This window comes from Podarcis gaigeae, assembly GCF_964106915.1.
Source record: "Podarcis gaigeae genome assembly, chromosome: 2".
In the NCBI taxonomy this organism is placed as follows: Eukaryota; Metazoa; Chordata; class Lepidosauria; order Squamata; family Lacertidae; genus Podarcis; species Podarcis gaigeae.
This window is the reverse complement of record NC_139679.1, coordinates 114,562,247-114,579,792: the sequence shown is the minus strand read 5'-3', so window position 1 is coordinate 114,579,792 and position 17,546 is coordinate 114,562,247. Positions and strand designations below refer to the sequence as shown.

The following is a 17,546-nucleotide window of genomic DNA, read 5'->3' as shown; positions in this document are numbered from 1 at the left end:
ATCGAATAATAATAATAATAATAATAATAATAATAATAATAATAATAATAATAATAATAATAATTTAATTGTATTTATACCCTGCCCTCCCTGGCCAAAGCCGGGCTCAGGACAGCTAACACCAGTAAAATTACAATGGAAACATAATAGGTGGGGGGACGGACCCAATTTAAAATACAGGTTAAAATGCAGTTTAAAAAGCAGCCTCATTTTAAAAGTAGCCCCCGCCTTTCCCCACTGACAGATAAAAATAAGAACAGCTGAAAATTTGGGAGGGGGGGAACAATAATTAAAAAACAATTAAATTAAATATAACGTTAGGGATGAAAGCATATACAGAGCCTTGCTAATTACTACAGAATTTCCTCCCGGCCCCCCCCCCCCAAATGTGCTGGAAAGTCTTGCATTGTAGAGAGTGGGGTCCCTTCTCACTCCACAATTCTGAGATTCTATGAAATATTTGTCAAACCTCAACAATATTCCGCCGTACTCATGTTCCATGTTTGACTGATGCTTCTTAATGCTCTTCTCCCACCCTCCCCTGGGTATCTTCTCTCTTTTCTTTCTTATTTCCCCCCCTTCCCTTATGATTTTAAAGCTGCAATAAAATTATATGGGGGGGGGGAATAAACAGGCCCTTGCTGGATCAGGCAAAGAAGCCTTATGGGTGTATAACAACTTCGGACCACTTTGATCAACAGAACTGGCACTGTTACGGGTACCATATAATACTTGCTCCAGGTTGGTAAGGAATCAATCTTTTAGTGCGGCAGATGCCTCCACTGAACTCTTTTCAGTACCTGCTGGAAACATTTTTGCTTCTGCATGCCTACCCAGATATGTAGAATGCTAACGTGTTTTATTCAGCTTTTTATCTTATTGTTGATATCAATTTTTTAAAGAGTTGTTACTTTTTTCATTGTTTTATCCTTTTTTATTCAAACTGCTTTGAAGTTGTTGGTGGGTTGTTGTTGTTGTTGTTTTGCATTCAAGTGGCATACATTTTTATGCAGTAAATAAATACTGAATCCTAGAGCTGTTTCCCATGAACTATCTTCTTTTTATTCTTTTAAGGCTTGTGCTGTAAGTTCCGGGATATAATGAACATAGTCAAATGAAAAGATAAAGTGAAAATACAACAACGGATATTGTTTTATGATAACTTGGAAGTTCCTTTATTGATTACAAGGAATATATGTTAAAATTTTTATTAACCGTTAACGTGAAAAGTTACGTTTATCCATACATTACACAAAGACGAGAGACATCACAAAACCCCCCGGTAAGAAAAAAATCCAATCAGGTTACATCGTTTAATGCATTCTTCTTACCCACTCACGTAAATGATCCAATATATAAGTACCCTATATACTGAGTTTATTCTGAGCATTCATTCATTCATTCATTCATTCATTCAATCAATCAATCAATCATTCAATCAGCTTACAGCAAGCCCAAATTACTCTCAAAACCTCCAGAATATTATTCTGCTTTAAAGATTACAAGTGCCTTGTATTAAAATATGAACACTAGATCTATGCTGCTGGAGCCAGAAGGATAGTTATGTTCTACCTCCACTGTCGGAGAAATTATGCCTCTAAAAACCAGCTGCGAGGAGCTGCAAGGAAGGAGAGCACAGCTGTGATCAGGGTACCAACTTGTGGGCTCCCAATGGCCACTGTGAGAATAGGATGCTGGACTTCATGGGCGCTTGGGCTGTTCTGGCACAGCTCTTCTGACATTCCTATGAACAACTGTTGTAGTTTCACTGCCCAGGCGCCAGTCATTACTCCATTTGAGGCCACGACAAGCGGGAGAAGGAGGAGCCCTCACTGAATGTGCAACCGGCAAACTCGCCTCCAGTGTTGGGGTCTGATGGCAATTGACACTGGTCAGCCCCCATGACCCACCAGAACAGAGGACGCATGATGACAGTGTCTGCCGCAATGCCCGTTTCGCCTTGACAAACAGAGCAAAAACAACAGGGTCACCGAAGAAGGGGAGCAAAAGGAAGGGGTGGCCCCATACTGCTGCAACAGGGCCACTTCCTCGCCTGCCAGGAAGCCTGACTGTTTAGGGCAGAGGTCTAGCCTGCAAACACCAGTTTGTGAGCCAAGTGGCCACTGACCAAGAAAGAGCAACCGCAGGTTTTTCTGGCACCACCCAAAGGAAGTTGAGAGAATAAAGGTCAGGGAGGTGGGTCAACAACCCCAATGTTACCCCTGAATTTCTCAAGTGATTCTGGGGACGCCCAATAACACACCAACCCGTGATTTTGATTTAGCTACAACTTGCTACCTCCCATTTATTTTGATCTTTCGGGGGTGGAAGGGGACACCCCCCCATCTTTATTTTCCATTTCATCAATTCTATCTAACGTTACTTGATTAAATTATTTCCCTCCAGTATTTCTTACTGTTTAATTTAGGTTGCTGAATATCATTCGTTCCTATATCTGCATCTTTTTAGCCTATTCGGTTTTCATTTGAACCAGGCTATGGGCTATTTCCACCTATGTAATACTGATAAATATTTTTATCATTTCCCCCCCTTTAATTGCAATATATATCATTCATAAATGGTGATTTATACACTGATGGTTTTTTGGTTTTGTAACCCCACCTCTCGAGACAGAAACACCATGTGTCTTAGTTATGTTTAATTTTGAAGTCATTTCAGTTTTTAAACGGCCCCTGGCCTCTTAAGTGAGATGGGCGCACAACCCCAGAGTCTGGCAAGACTGGCCCGTACGGGCAGGGGTACCTTTACCTTTACCTTTTTATCATCCCACAAATGTGTTCTGCTGATTTAGAATATTTTTCAGTTTTATTCAAGAAGTGTGATGAAATATTTCTGTCCTTGTTCTTTCCCATGCAGAGCTACTTTATATTTATATTTAATATTAAAAAAATCTACAGGATTCTTACAAAGTAGTTCTAAGGATATGGGATTCATGAACTAATTTTGTCATCCAGAGCACTCATTATTCTCCCCTTACATAATCCTATGAAATTTACTATTAGCTCTATCAATCAGATTGCAAACACTGAATCTTATTTGAGATTGCTATTCTAAACACACTTACTAGACAGCAAATCCCACTGAACACAGTGGGATAGTTGTCTCAGTAAACATGCGCTCTGAATCAGTTGGATATATCCAATAAAACTGATTTTTCACAACACCACAATACTCAAAATCTAATACCTACTTCAATTAAGAAATATTTATTTTTTAAAAACCAACGTGATAAATTAATATAATTATATTACATTCATCATCACAGGTCCCTAATTTGCCATCTCTCTCCTCACGATTGTAATGACTGCAGTAATCAAACTGTGGAAAACATTTACAGAATGATGCATACATATCCAATATTAATTTGCTGGAGTCTTTTTATCCAACATTTAACCACAAGATTATTATGCATATCAAATGCCAACTGCTCTTATAAATCCTCCTATCTATTAAACCGATTACCGGTAATAAGTTCCTTCTTTTATTTAACAACACCAACAAAGCTTTTAACTAAGGTTGCCATGGTTCATAAAGTGAAACTCAGGACACAAAAGTTATTTGTGGCAAAGTTTTCAAGCCTTTTTTTGCAAAATCTTTTTTTTTTTTTAAAGTGGTTTTGACCTACAGTATTTTTAATGCCAATTGCCAAAATCTACACTACCGACATGGGCCACGTCTGGAAAATTCCACATGTATGTCAACCCTACTTTAACATTGCACACGATCCTGATAAATACAGTACTTTTGAGTGCCCTTCGATTTTGACCGCCAGCGTTAAGCAACTAACTGTTCCAAACTCTCTCACTGCTCAAATGAGAGGCTGTAGAATCACAGAATCGTAGGAAGGGATCCCAAGGGTCATCAACCCCCTGCAAGGCAGGAATCTGCCCCCCCGCCCCCACCTTGGGGCTCAAACCCACAACTGTGAGATTAAGAGTCTCATGCTCTGTTGACGGAACTACCTATTTGAGTTAAGTGCAAAGCTCATGCTTTGCACGAATTGCCAATCAATTACGACCATGCCATGCTAGATGGATTCAAGGTTTGACTATGAGGCAGCTTCATGTGTCTCGCTATGAGATTTGGAATTGCTTAAATTAGGCTGGGTTGTGCCTATTGATTCTCGCTTACCGTATTTTTCGTCCTATAGGACACACTTTTTCCTCTCCAAAAATGAAGGGGAAATGTGTGTGCGTCCTATGGGGTGAATGCAGGCTTTCGCTGAAGCCTGGAGAGCGAGGGGGGTCGGTGCGCACCGACCCCTCTCGCTCTCCAGGCTTCAGGAAGCTATCCGCTAGCCGTGGGAGACGCAGCTCTCCCACGGCTAGCGGAGAGCTTGCCTGCACCCAGAAGCTTGGGGCGCGCTGAGCTCAGCACACCCCAAGCTTCGGGCTTCGCGCAGCCCTCCGCTAGCCGTGGGAGAGCTGCGCGACTTCGTGCACCTGGGGGGGAAATAAAAAATTTTCTTTATTTCCCCCCCAAAAAAAACTAGGTGCGTCCTATGGGCCGGTGCGTCCTATGGGGCGAAAAATACAGTAATTCTTTCCAGTTGTCAGTGCCTAGGGGCTGTATCCAGCACTTGGAGCAGTGCTCAAGCAGCAGACTTCCACGAGTACAACAAAACTTCTACAGTGGTGCCCCGCAAGACGAATGCCTCGCAAGACGAAAAACCCGCAAGACGAAAGGGTTTTCCGTTTTTTGAGGCACTTCGCAAGACGAATTTCCCTATGGGCTTGCTTCGCATGAAGAAAGCCCATAGGGAAATCTCCGGGGACCTCTTTTAAATGCTGGCGGTGGGGAGCAAAGCCTTCCCCCCCCCTCCGGCCTTCAGAAGAGGTCCAGGAAGCCCGGCGGGGGCCGAAAGGCTTTGCTCCCCACCGCCAGCATTTTAAAAGCAGTCCGGGATAGCAGGGAAGCGCTTCCCGCTATCCTGGACGGCTTTTGAAGGCAGGCGGGGGGAGCAAAGACTTTTGCTCCCCTGCCGGCCTTCAGAAGAGGTCCAGGACCTCTTCTGAAGGCGGGCGGGGGGTGAAAGTCTTTGCTCCCCCCTGCCTGCCTTCCCGGGAGAGCGGAGAAACGCAGCGTGTTTCTCCGCTGTCCCGGACAGCTTTTGAAGGCAGGCAGAGGGGAGCAAAGACTTTCGCCCCCCGCCGGCCTTCAGAAGAGGTCGGGGGACAGACTGTCCCGGACCTGGTCTGAAGGCGGTTTCCATAGGAACGCATTAATTGATTTTTAATGCATTCCTATGGGAAACCGTGCTTCGCAAGACGAAAAACTCGCAAGACGAAAAGACTTGCGGAACGAATTAATTTCGTCTTGCGAGGCACCACTGTACTTCTTCTCCTGTCCCCTCCACACCCTACACCAGCACCCTCAAAATCAGCTCCCAAGGGATGGGGAAGTCAGGTTATTTCTCCCCCCCCCCCCGCAAGGTGGAAAGGAGAGGAAATGGAAGTTCCATTGCATAAACAAAACTCCAGCGTTCAATGCAGCCCTTTGTAGTGATCAATACTATGAGGTTGTGTAGAAAAAACGCCAGAAATTTCTGAGCCTGTTTAAAAAACCCAGAAAGCTTTAAAGTGTAATTTGAGCCACGCCAAATGCAAAAGAACAAGAAGCAATGAAATATTACATGTATACACGCACATACATACTGTTTCTATGCAGTGGAATATCAAATCAATAAACGCAGCGTATTATAGGATTATAATGAAATTACAAATTATCGATGGCAAACTTCACATAAATTGCAAGCTGGAACAAAACATGCAGCACAAAGCAAACATGGGGAAATGAAGGTCATAAACACAACGCAAAGAGCCATGACTGGTACAGATGTACAGAATGGTGAGCCGCGAAACGAACTTTCAAAGTGCTAGGAATGAACTAGTTCGGTTTCGCAAAGTTCACTGGATTACTTCAAAAATCTCCAAAGCCGTCCCTATAATCCCTGGGGGAAGAGAACGTGAATTAAGTTTGTTTTGGGGGTAGAACTTTGAACCATGTCTAGTTCAGCTTCAACTTCTTTCTTTTACGTGCGTTTTTGACTCTTCTAGAGTCCTTGGGCCTTTACAATCGTTAATTGTTTCAACAAAACAAAATAAACAATTCACACCTTGTCTTCTTAAACTGTATCTCACTCTTCAGCACAGCAGCCTGTAGCATCCTGAATGCTGAGATTCTTTTTGGTCAAGGATCCTTTAGGCGCACTGGAATTGAACTGTGGACTGAACTAGCTTGTTTTGCAAAGGGAAGACACTGAACTGGGATAAGTTCCCTTTTGGACTCACTGAACTTGAGCTAGTTCCTATGAGAAAAAAAGAGCTTTCTAAGCTCCAAACTGACTTTCCAACTTTGCCTTCAGCTAGGTAGCCAATAAGTAAATAATTCATTTAACATCACCATCATTTTTAACTTTTTATATTTGTAGCCCACCTCTCCTCCAACATGCCCTCCCCAAAAATTTTATGTCAGTTTATTCTGGTGGGTTATTGAGAAAAATCCTGTCATGCAAAATGGTGGTTTAGCCAGGGCTGGCCTTGCATGAGGCGGCCGGGAAGGAGAGCTGAAGGCAAGAACTGGGGTCTTAATGGTACAAGAAGACTTTTCAAAGTGTTTGCCCTGGGAGGGCGAGGAAGGGCGCCATTTTGGCTCTGCTTCAGGCCGGAGATAAACATCATTAGACTCTGCTGCAGGCCGCAAAATGGACTCTGTGTGTGTGTGTGTGTGTGTGTGTGAGAGAGAGAGAGAGAGAGAGAGAGAGAGAGAGAGAGAGAGAGAGAGCGATCATGCTCACACCATACATTTAAAGCAGTATAAAACTACTTTATAAACGGTCATGGCTTCCCCCCAATAATTATGGGAGCTATAGTTTGTTAAGGGTGCCAAGAGTACATTCCCCATCTCAGAACTACAGTTCCCAGAGGGATTGACTGTTAAACCGCTCTGGGAATTGTAGCCCTTGTGAGGGGAATAGGGAGGTTTTCTCACAACACTCGGCGCCCTTAACAAACTACAGTTCCCAGGATCCCTTGGGGGAAGCCATGACTGTTCAAAGCGGTGCAACAGTGCTTTAAATGGGATCCCTGAGAAGGGGTCTGTGCACATTTTATACCCCCAAATCCACCCACTCTGTACCCACCCCTATGGGATCCCTGTGAAGTGCAGTCACCTACTATCTGGGCTAAGAGAGAGGTTCTCTCCTGGCAGCTGCAATGTCCTCATGGGATACTGCTTTTCCTTTCAGAAGCGCATGGTGACCGCGCATTTAATGCAACCAGAATTTCAGAAACACTGCTAGGAACCGGAGCCAAACCTTCCTGTCCCTGGTGACCCTCCCAGCTCTTAAGAACCAAGCCTGCCCCTATCTGTATAAAAGCCTGCTCCAGGTTCTGGTTTAATTTTAAAATTTAAATAACTTTTATTGGGGTTTTTTCCAAAAAGGAGGTTATACAAGATTCTGCAAAACAGTGCTATCAAACAGTACTCTAGTGGCAAGATACATACCCCGTATACAATTATAGATCATTGTCGAACATAAAATAAAGCCTAAATAAATAAACAAACAAACGGCACCTACGCAGATGTGTGGAAGGTAACAACTAGAACTGTGTATGACACAGACAATGTAATGGTTGAGCAAGACAAGCTCTGGGCTCTGTTGATCCCCCCTGGCACCCTCCATATGTTTCCAGACTACAGCTCCCTTCGTCTCTGACCGTTGGCCATGCTTAGCTGCGGCTGGAGTTGAAAGGTTGATACTCCACTTTGAGCTCTGGCTCCACACATCACAGACTTTGGCCCCACGCACTGCTGGCATGATGTGTCCCCCAACAGATCACCCTCAAGAGAAAGTGGACCTCAATGTGTGTGTGTGTGTGTGTGTGTGTGTGTGTGTGTGTGTGTGTGTATTGTGTGTGGAGTTTCACCACCTCTGCTCTAGAGTACGACAGAACGCTGCAAACCATAATATACATAGCTAGATGCTCATAAGCATTATCTCACCTTAGAGACACAGAACTGAGCATAAACTAGGCCGCTAAGCAGCAACAACCAAAGTATTTAAATGACAACAGTGCTAATCGGAAAACTGAAGTGCTTTCCCCTACCGTACCATTCTGATTCAAACCCTAACGCAACAGGTGCCCGAAATCGGGCTTCGGGTCGCAAAACTGCCATACGGAACATTTTAAAGCCAGCATTACAGATCAGAACAGCTTTGGTTATATAGCTGTACGTTCAGCTGAAATCTTTCCTCTTCTCTCAACTACCCAAAAGCAGCTTGTAATTTTCTTTAAGAAAGGCATTTGGCCCCGATTCCCGAAATTCTACTCTTCCTGTAGCTTTGGTGACTGATGGGAACATAGGGGTGGCTTAAGGAGATGTTCAGTAAACGAAGGTGCAACTTTACAGAGGAGATACTGAGGCTACTCCTTTGGGTACTCGAGGCTTCACAGCGATAAAGCATACCAGATATTCAAGGATAATGGGGGCAGCCCTCCGCAGTAGCTTCACTCCTGAGCCGGACACTCAGAATCGAAAGAGTACATACCTGATTTTTCCCACACCGTTACAGCCTAGTAACAAGGACAGATACAAACATTTCAGAGTGGGGTGACTGGCAAGGGCCTCTGATGCCTTCAATATAAATGTGTTTCTTCTCTTAGCCTGGGGGGTAAGCTCCAAAAACTTGGAGCCAGGGAAAGGGCAGTTGCAGACAGCGCCAACTGGCTAGCACCCGTGATGTCACAAACAGTTTCCCTGCTCCCCCGTGATGCAAACAGTCGTAAAATATTTGGTGGGTTGGGTTTCCCTGTTTGAGAAAGGAACAACAGAAGAACGTACGTGGCTTGTTTGTTAAAGGTAGACAACGCACACACATAACAGACAGCTGAGCCCATTTGACTTGTTGGTGTATGGCTGCCCTGCTGACTGCAAAGTCAAGCTCAGGTAAAGAACTGGGGCTATTTGCTAAATACTAAATCTGTCTTCACCCCAAGGTACTTCTCACCTAAGCCATAGAAGGTCCTCCTGGCACGCTTCCCATAGGTATATGATTGGCCACTATGGATGCAGGATGCTGGACAAAATGGGCCTCAGGCCTGATCCAGCAAATTCTTTTTATGTTCTTAACCAGGTGGTTAAGAAAGCCCAACAGAGACTCCATCTCCTCAGAGTATTGTGGAAGAACGATGTCAATCAACATTTGATGAGCTCCTCCTACCGGTCCACAATAGAAAGTGTCCTTTCATACTGCATCACGGTGTTGTACGCTGGTTTGACATCATCTGATAGGAAGTGCCTGCAGAGGGTGGTGAATACAGCACAAGATATTATGGGCTGTCCCGTGAATCTGCTGGATAAAATGGCGGAAGAACGTTGCCTCAGGAGAGTGAGGAAAATTCTCAGGGATGATTCACACCCTGGCCGGCACTTTCTTGATCTCCTGCCCTCAGGCAGAAGATATAGAAGCATAGTTAGTCCTACCCACAGGGTAAAGAACAGCTTCTATCCGTGGGCTGTTAGGCTGCTGAATGAAAAGATAACAACAGGGCAACTGACTTTCAGGTTTGGTGGGTGTGCGTCAGTAAACAAGGGGAATTAAGAGAGCTGAGTGGGGGGGTGCTCATGTAATCTCACTGTATACAAGTTGTACAAGTGACAATAAAGTATTTCAATTTCAATTAAGTGCTGGCTATTTGATACTGAATAAGGCTCCCCTTCTCCATCAAGCTCTCGAGATCGTTGAGGCGTTGGCTGGCTTTCGCTCTCAAGTGAACTCTGTGGTGAACCCGGAGGTGCGAGTGCCGAGCGAAACACTTCCCACACTCCAAGCATTTGTAGGGCTTCTCTCCCGTGTGGACTCGCTGGTGCTTCACGAGGTTGGACAGCTGAGAGAAGCATTTCTCGCACTCCATACACTTGTAGGGCTTCTCCCCCGTGTGGACTCGCTGGTGGCTCACCAGGGCCGAGCGCTGAGCGAAGCACTTCCCGCACTCCTGGCACTTGTGAGGCTTCTCCCCCGTGTGGACCCGCTGGTGGTTCACGACGTCCGAATGGATGGCAAAGCACTTGCCACACTCCAAGCACTTGTACGGCCTCTCCCCCGTGTGGATGCGCCGGTGTTTCACGAGGTCCGACTGCTGGGCAAAGCACTTCCCGCACTTCAAGCACTTGTAGGGCTTCTCGCCCGTGTGGACCCTCTGGTGATTCACGAGGTTCGACTGGTGAGCAAAGCGCTTCCCGCACTCCTGGCACTTGTAGGGCTTCTCCCCCGTGTGGACTCTCTGGTGGTTCACGAGGACGGACTGCCGTGCAAAGCATTTCGCACACTCCAAGCACTGGTAGGGCTTCTCCCCCGTGTGGACCCTTTGGTGGTTGATGAGGACCGAGTGGCGTGCGAAACACTTCTCGCACTCGGGACACTTGTACGGCTTCTCTCCCGTGTGCACTCTCCGGTGCCTGACAAGCTGCGATCTCTGGGTGAAGCACTTGACGCACTCCAGGCATTTGTAGGGTTTCTCCCCCGTGTGGATCCTGTGGTGGTTCACGAGGACGGACTGGCGCGAAAAGCACTTCCCGCACTCCAGGCACTTGAAGGGCCTCTCCCCTGTGTGGACCCGCTGGTGTTTCACGAGCTCCGAATGGTGAACGAAATACTTCGCACACTCCAAGCACTTGAAGGGCTTCTCTCCCATGTGGACCAAGCGGTGTATGACGAGATCCGGTTTCTGGGAGAAGCATTTCCCACACTTGCGGCACGAGTTGTTCTTCCTCAAGACACCTGGAAGGGGGTGAGAAGGGGGGGGGGACACTGACAGGATTGACCTTCAACTCCAGAAGAGGAAGAATCATAGAAAGTCAATCAGCCTGAGTTGTGGGGAAATAAGCTGTACATTTCCTGGAGAAATTTTTGCCACAGAAAGTGGTGGCCACCAGACCGCCAAATCGTGTGGCTTTAAAACTGGAAGTAAGCTGTAAATTTCCTGAGGTAAATTTTTGCCACAGAAAGTGGTGGCCACCAGACCGCCAAATCAGGTGATTTTAAAACAGGCTTAGACAAACTCACAGAAAAATAAGTCTCTTTGTGGCGGCTAAACGACTTAGGCCCTAAATATCTGAAAGACTGTCTCCTTCCCTGAAGACCCTGTTAAGATCAGAAGAGGGAGGGAGCCCTTTGGGTAGTTCAGAGGTCTGGTGGCTGGGGCGACCCGAGAGAGGGTATTCCTTCTGGCAGCCCCAAAGTTGTGGGATTCCCTCCCCACACAGGGCAAGCAAGCGTTTCAAAGAAGAGCGGTGGGAAGAGGCAACACATCCAAATGCAATGGCTGAGACTCATGGCTGGCCATGTCTGGGTGATGGGGACACTCCTCAATGGATTATCTGCCTGTTGGCATGCCCTAACCTCTCACCTGAGCACCTGCTGCCCAAGTTCCGAGGATCTGGTACCCAGGGAGCTTCTCCTTGTTCCAGACGAGTGATGAGGACAGGCTTTGCAACCGGAAACCCTTGATAAAAGATGTTCAAAAAATTAAAAACCCTCCTCTTCCCGCAAAGGACTATCAGAAAGCAGGAGTTTTTTCTCCCTAGCTTAACGAAACAAGGAAGCAAAGTTCCTTACCTAAGGAGGTCACGTTCTCATAATTCTCCATCATGACCTCTCTGTATAGAGCTCTCTGATTTGGGTCCAGCAGAGCCCCTTCTGCCTCTGTGAAATAGACGGCCACATCTCTGAAAGTCACCAGCCTCTGGAATAATAATAATAATAATAAATTTTATTTATATCCCGCCCTCCCCAGCCGAAGCCGGGCTCAGGGCGGCTAACAACACTAAAACAGTACAACATTATAAAACATTATAAAAATGTATAAAATGTATAAAAAAGAAGAATCCTCGTCTTAGCCTCCTCTGCCTCAAAAGCTCTCACTCACAGAGAGAAAATGAAAGGCTGCAAACATTTCTATATTTCATTCCATAGTACAGTGGTGCCTCGCAAGATGAAATTAATCCGTTCCGCGAGTCTCTTCGTCTTGCGGTTTTTTCGTCTTGCGAAGCACGGCTTAGCGGCTTTAAGAAAAAGGAAACAAACTCTCAAGAACTCGCAAGACGTTTTGTCTTGCGAAGCAAGCCCATAGGGAAATTCGTCTTGCGGAACGACTCAAAAAACGGAAAACTCTTTCGTCTTGCGAGTTTTTCGTCTTGCGAGGCATTCGTCTTGCGAGGTACCACTGTACTTATATACCAGACTGTTTAAACAACCGATCCTTCTTCCTAGAGAGCTCTGGGAACTGTAGCTCTGCAAGGGGAGGAGGGGTCTCTTAACAATTCTCAGCACCCTTCACAAACTATAGTTCCCAGGATCCTCTGGGGGATCCTATGACTGTTGAAAGTAATGTTAATAGTGTACAGTGGTACCTCGGGTTACATACACTTCAGGTTACAGGCGCTTCAGGTTACAGACTCCACTAACCCAGAAATATTACCTGAGGTTAAGAACTTTGCTTCAGGATGAGAACAGAAATCTTGCAGCAGCGGCACAGTGGCGGCAGGAGGCCCCATTAGCTAAAGTGGTGCTTCAGGTTAAGAACAGTCTCAGGTTAAGAACAGACCTCCAGAACGAATTAAGTACTTAACCCGAGGTACCACTGTATTGTATCATGTGCACGCAAGCCAGATGCGCAATCCCTCAATGGGCACCACTTTTCCGTGGAGTTAAAAGGGTATTTTTCTATGTACAGTGGTACTTCTGGTTGTGAACGGGATCCGTTCCAGAGGCCCATTTGCAACATGAAAAGAGTGCAACCCGCAGCGGCGCGTCTGTGCACGCGCGGGTTGTGATTTGCCGCTTCTGCACATGCGCGTGATGTCATTTTGCGTTTCTGCGCATGCGCGAGCAGCAAAACCTGGAGGTAACCCTTTACGGTACTTCCCGGTCACCGCGGGACGTAACCTGAAAGAACGTAACATGAAGCAAACATAACATGAGGTATGACTGTACCCCAATCACTTCCACTTGGAAGGACTTTGGGCCCTCGACGTCTTACCTGAGTTGGCTCAGCTGCAGCTCTTTCCCATCCTCTGGAAGGAGGAGACAATCCAGACAGAAACATGGCCCTCATTTTGTCTTCTGTAGAAGTTAAAAAACCAAAGAAAAAGTGGTTCATTTCAAGTATTAAGGAGGTGTGGGGGGGGGGGATCTCATTTTTCAACATTACATTGGATTTTATGAGGTAAAATGCAAGATGGGAAAAAGAGACCCCCCTATATTCCCCTCTCAGAGCTACAGTTCCCAGAGTTCCATGTGAAGAGGATTTGACTGTTGCACCATTCTGGGAATTGTAGCTTGGTGGGGGTGGGAGGGGAAAGCCACCATTTACCCTTTTTCCTCCACACCCAGGGCCGGCCCAAGACATTTTGCAGTTTGAGGCAAAGGGACAGGCTGGCAGAAGCTGACCACGTAGGCAGCCGAATCCTGCTTCAGTGCTGGCGAGAGGACAGCAGCCTCTTCCACCTCACCTGAGGCTAGCAAGCCACCTTTGGAGGTGCAGGCCAGGCGACATGGCGCTTGCTCAACTCCATCCTCTCAACAGTTCAGCTCCATTTTCCGCCTCACCTGCTGCCCTGAGGCGGCCCCCTCAGTCGCCCTAACAGCAGGGTCGGTGACCCTGAGCACCCTCATCCAAAGAGATCCCAGGGGCATTGAGACATCTCTCCGGGTAAAGGAGCAAGGCACGCAATAAAACAGGAAAACGCAAACTAAAAACCAAAATCCGTCGCCCATCTGAGCAGAGCCCTTCCTGCATCTGACAGCACAGACTCCAGTCCGCAAAAACTTCTGCCACCATGGCTTCAGGCACCCTGAGACTCTCTTTGCTGTGTTAGCTGCAACAGACTTGCATCCTTGCTCCCCCCCCCCTGGACTCTGCCCATCCGCACATGCGTTTTGGAGTAGGGGTCAAGAAGGAGGACGCTACTAGCCACAACGGCTACGTCTTTCCTCCACTGTCGGAGAGACAGCATGCTTCTGTATACCTGTTGCAGGAATCGCAAGCAAAGGGACTGCTCTTGCACCCGGGTCCTGCTTGGGGGCACTGGGTTGGCAACTGTGAGACCAGGACTGGGTGGATCCTGCTTTCGGTGCACCATATTGATTGGTTTGCAATCCATTTTTTTAGCCACCCCTCATCCAAAGAGATCCATAGATGTCAACGTTTCCCTTTTTTAAAGGGAAATTCCCTTATTCCGAATAGGATTCCTCGCAAGAAAAGGGAAAAGTTGACAGCTATGAAGAGATCCCAGGGACACTGACACAGCTCTCCAGTTAAAGGAGCGAGGCACACAATAAAACAGGAAAACGCAAACTAAAAACCAAGTTGTTGTTTTTAAAAAGTCCTGCTACTACCCTGTGGGCCGCGAGATGCTGTTTGGTGCCCCCAACTCTAACCACCCCTAATGGTCAGGGATGATGAGAATTGCAGCCCGGAAAAATCGGGGGAGGGGCACCCAGCGGGGCTGCAGAATTGCTAGATGATCCGACTTCTTTTTGCTTTGCTTTTAAAAAATCTGTTTCTTGCTCCCCTTCCCTTCATATTCCATAGTATTTATATTCCTTCACATCTCGTTCGATTGCTAAAAAGGGGATTGGGCAGCAGGCGCCCAAGCAAGCCGTGATCTCCTCCTGCCCTCCGTTTTTGCCTCGCTCCACGGAATTTCCCCCTTTCTTCTTCTTCCACCTTTCCAAGGTTTGGGGTTTGGGGGGTGGGAGCGGCGGCGGGAGAGGAAACAAAGGAAAACTCAAAAGCCCTGCAGCCGCCGCTCCCTTCTCCACCCCACACCGCTTCCAGATTCACCATCCTCAAAATCTAAGACAGAATCAGAAAAGTGGGGCGAGGGGGAGGAAAGATGGGAGCCCACCCCACCCCACCCTCCTTCTCCAGGAGGGCAAGCGCCCCTCTTTCTGGACCCTCACCTGCATTGGCTAAATTGCGCACAGGCTCCTCCAGGATGCAATTCACCAAGGTTGGGGGGTGCGCCACCCCACCGCACCCCACTCCCAGCAGATCCCTTTCCGCTCCCCAACCTCCCCACCCCCAGATCCAATGTCTCCGCTAGATCTCTTGGGATTCAGACAGCCTGACCCTGGCTGCTGGGACTTGTAGTCCTCTCCCCCCCCCTTTCTCTCGCCCCCTCCTTTGCGTCTGCCCCGCACAAAAAGCAAGCAGAGGGGATTCTGGGAGCTGTAGTTCCCCCAGCGCCACCCTCGCCTGTGATTTAGGAGCAAACGCAAAGCTATCGAGAGCCCTGCTGTTAAAAATATTAAAAAGGGTCTGCGATGGGCTTGCATTTTTCAAAACCAAACAGAAACCAACAACAGCTTTTGAAGGGTTATAAGCCCATCCTGGTTTCATTCCCACCAAGCTCATGCCCAAAATTCACTAAAGTGTTTTATGTCCCGTCCTCTGGCTGGGTCGGGATGGCATGGGGATGAGGGACCAACTCCCTTCTCTTGCGGGGGCCCAATTAGTGCCATTGCCTTCCGTTAAGAGTTTGGGTGTAATCCTTGACGCCTCCCTTTCCATGGAGACGCAGGTTACAGCAACAGCCAAGGCGACATTTTCCCACCTTCGCCGCATCAAGCAGTTGGTCCCTTACCTTTCCCGCCCCGACCTGGCCACAGTGATCCATGCGACGGTTACATCCAGGCTTGACTACTGTAATTCGCTCTACACGGGGCTGCCCTTGAAACTGTCCCACAAACTCCAGCGGGTGCAGAATGCTGCAGCGAGGCTCCTCACGGGGTCTCTGCCATGGGAGCATATTCACCCAGTGCTTTTCCAGCTGCATTGGCGGAGTATAGGGTCAGGTTCAAGGTGCTGGTCTTGACTTTTAAAGCCCTTCACGGCCTAGGACCCTTGTACCTACAGGACCACCTCTCCCGGTACAGTATGCCCCACGGAGAGCCTCAAGGTCCATAAATAGCAACACCCTAGTGTTCCCGGGCCCTAAGGAAGTATGATTAGCCTCAACCAGAGCCAGGGCCTTCTCAACACTGGCTCCGGCCTGGTGGAACGCTCTGTCTCATGAGACCAGGGCCCTGCAGGATCTGATTTCTTTCCGCAGGGCCTGTAAGACAAAGTTGTTCCGCCTGGCCTTTCGCTTGGAGCCAATTTGATTCCCTCCCCCTCTTTCTTTTTCCTTTCTCCTCCTGTGATGAGGCTGCATTTTAATGTTGTATTTTAATCTTGTTTTTAAGTTGTATTCATTCAACTTGTTTTTATTATTGCTTGTTAGCCGCCCTGAGCCCGGCCTTGGCTGGGGAGGGCGGGGTATACTGATAAATAAAAAATATTATTATTATGTTTCCTAAATGGTGTGTTTTATGACGACTCTCGTCTGATCTGCAGCTGAAGAACACCTTTGGTTTAAAGGGAGGTCAGAGTGAACTAGCTGTTAGGTTGCGTTTATTGATGAAAACAAGCTAGCAGACAGTTTGGTTCCTTCTCATGTGTAGCAGCGTTTGCACCTCTTCCCCTGCTCCTCCTGAACCTAAACTTAAATGTCCGCATGCAAAGAACCGATGCAATGGCTGTTTTACTCCTGGGATAGCTCAGCTGGTAGACCACGAGACTCTTAATCTCAGTCATGGGTTCAAGTTTGGGCAAAAGATTTCTGTATTGCAGGGGGTTGGACCAGATGATTCTAAAATGGTCTCATTTGCTGCAGCACAACCTTCTTTCGGACCAGGCCAGGCTGAGGTCGCTGCAGGGTAGAACTCAAGATTGCCAGAGTCTCTGTTTCCTTTTGGATTTCCAAATCTTTTCCGCAAAAGGCAACCTAGTCTAGCCCTTTCACTTATAGGGATATAATGAGAAATACTTGTATTTGAGCTTCATTAGCAAAATATGGTTCAATGGTTCTAATTATTCCATAGTTCCTTCTCCCAAGGAACTTACATAGTACAAAAATGCACGATAAAAACTCAAAATGCATAATAAAAACAGAAACAAATCTATAACCCCCTTCCTCCTGCCACAAACATGTAAAAGGATATGAGATGTCAGTCAGCCCAAGTCCTGATTAAACAGGAACATTTTTACCTGGCACCTAAAGATGACTAATGAAGGTGCCCGGCAAGCTTCTCAGGGGAGAACATTTCACAAATGAAAACAATTTGAATAACAGTCACAACAGTATGGAATGCCTCTGTCACATGACTCACAGGCAGCCAATCACATGAGAGATAAGGGTCCTGTGGGCTTTGAAGATGCTCAAACTCAGGACGAAAGGGAGAAATGTGCTAAGAGATAGACATGCTTGGCAAACCCTCACCGGGAGCAAGTCCCGCCCGGAAACCTCAGTCGTCACTGTGGAAGGGCGTGTGGATCCGCCTCCCCTGGTATGCCCCATAGAGGACCTTAAGGTCCACAAATGACAACATTTTGGAGGTCCCAAATTGCAAGGTGGTTAGATTGGTCTCAGCTAGGGCCAGGGCCTTTTCAGTACTGGCCCCAACTTGGTGGAACGCT

At 47.1% G+C, this 17,546-nt stretch overlaps 1 protein-coding gene and 1 long non-coding RNA gene across 4 annotated transcripts; both read right to left on the bottom strand.

Moving 5' to 3' along the window:
- Positions 1-1,148: 1,148 nt before the first annotated feature.
- Positions 1,149-4,651, bottom strand: LOC310838134. Its single transcript, XR_014560713.1, has 3 exons — positions 4,556-4,651; positions 2,776-4,147; positions 1,149-2,693 (listed from the first exon to the last, which is right to left on the bottom strand). It is a non-coding gene; the product is annotated as an uncharacterized lncRNA (long non-coding RNA).
- A 790-nt stretch (positions 4,652-5,441) lies between these two features.
- LOC310837723 (uncharacterized protein) lies at positions 5,442-17,211 on the bottom strand. Of its 3 annotated transcripts, XR_014560603.1 has the most exons (6): positions 14,990-15,197; positions 13,065-13,147; positions 11,642-11,768; positions 11,433-11,528; positions 8,866-10,804; positions 5,442-6,886 (listed from the first exon to the last, which is right to left on the bottom strand). XR_014560603.1 is itself a non-coding variant. In XM_083724743.1 (5 exons), exons 2-5 carry the CDS (start codon positions 13,137-13,139, stop codon positions 9,705-9,707), a joined length of 1,398 nt encoding a protein of 465 aa, XP_083580869.1. In that variant the 5' UTR covers positions 13,140-13,147; positions 17,118-17,211; the 3' UTR covers positions 7,417-9,704. The 3 variants fall into 3 exon arrangements, 2 of the variants coding, with proteins under 2 accessions (XP_083580869.1, XP_083580868.1); XM_083724743.1 differs by lacking the exons at positions 5,442-6,886; positions 14,990-15,197 and adding an exon at positions 17,118-17,211 and having other exon boundaries at positions 7,417-10,804; XM_083724742.1 differs by lacking the exon at positions 5,442-6,886 and having other exon boundaries at positions 7,417-10,804; positions 14,990-15,209.
- Between the last annotated feature and the right edge of the window lie 335 nt (positions 17,212-17,546).

Bases quoted from the DNA above. Each gene is read 5' to 3' on its own strand.
- LOC310837723 (XM_083724743.1), bottom strand. From the start codon at position 13,139: ATGAGGGCCATGTTTCTGTCTGGATTGTCTCCTCCTTCCAGAGGATGG. The intron at 11,769-13,064 runs GTAAGACGTCGA...TTATTATTCCAG, and splicing joins CTGCAGCTGAGCCAACTCAG to AGGCTGGTGACTTTCAGAGA. The intron at 11,529-11,641 runs GTAAGGAACTTT...TCTTTTATCAAG, and splicing joins TGAGAACGTGACCTCCTTAG to GGTTTCCGGTTGCAAAGCCT.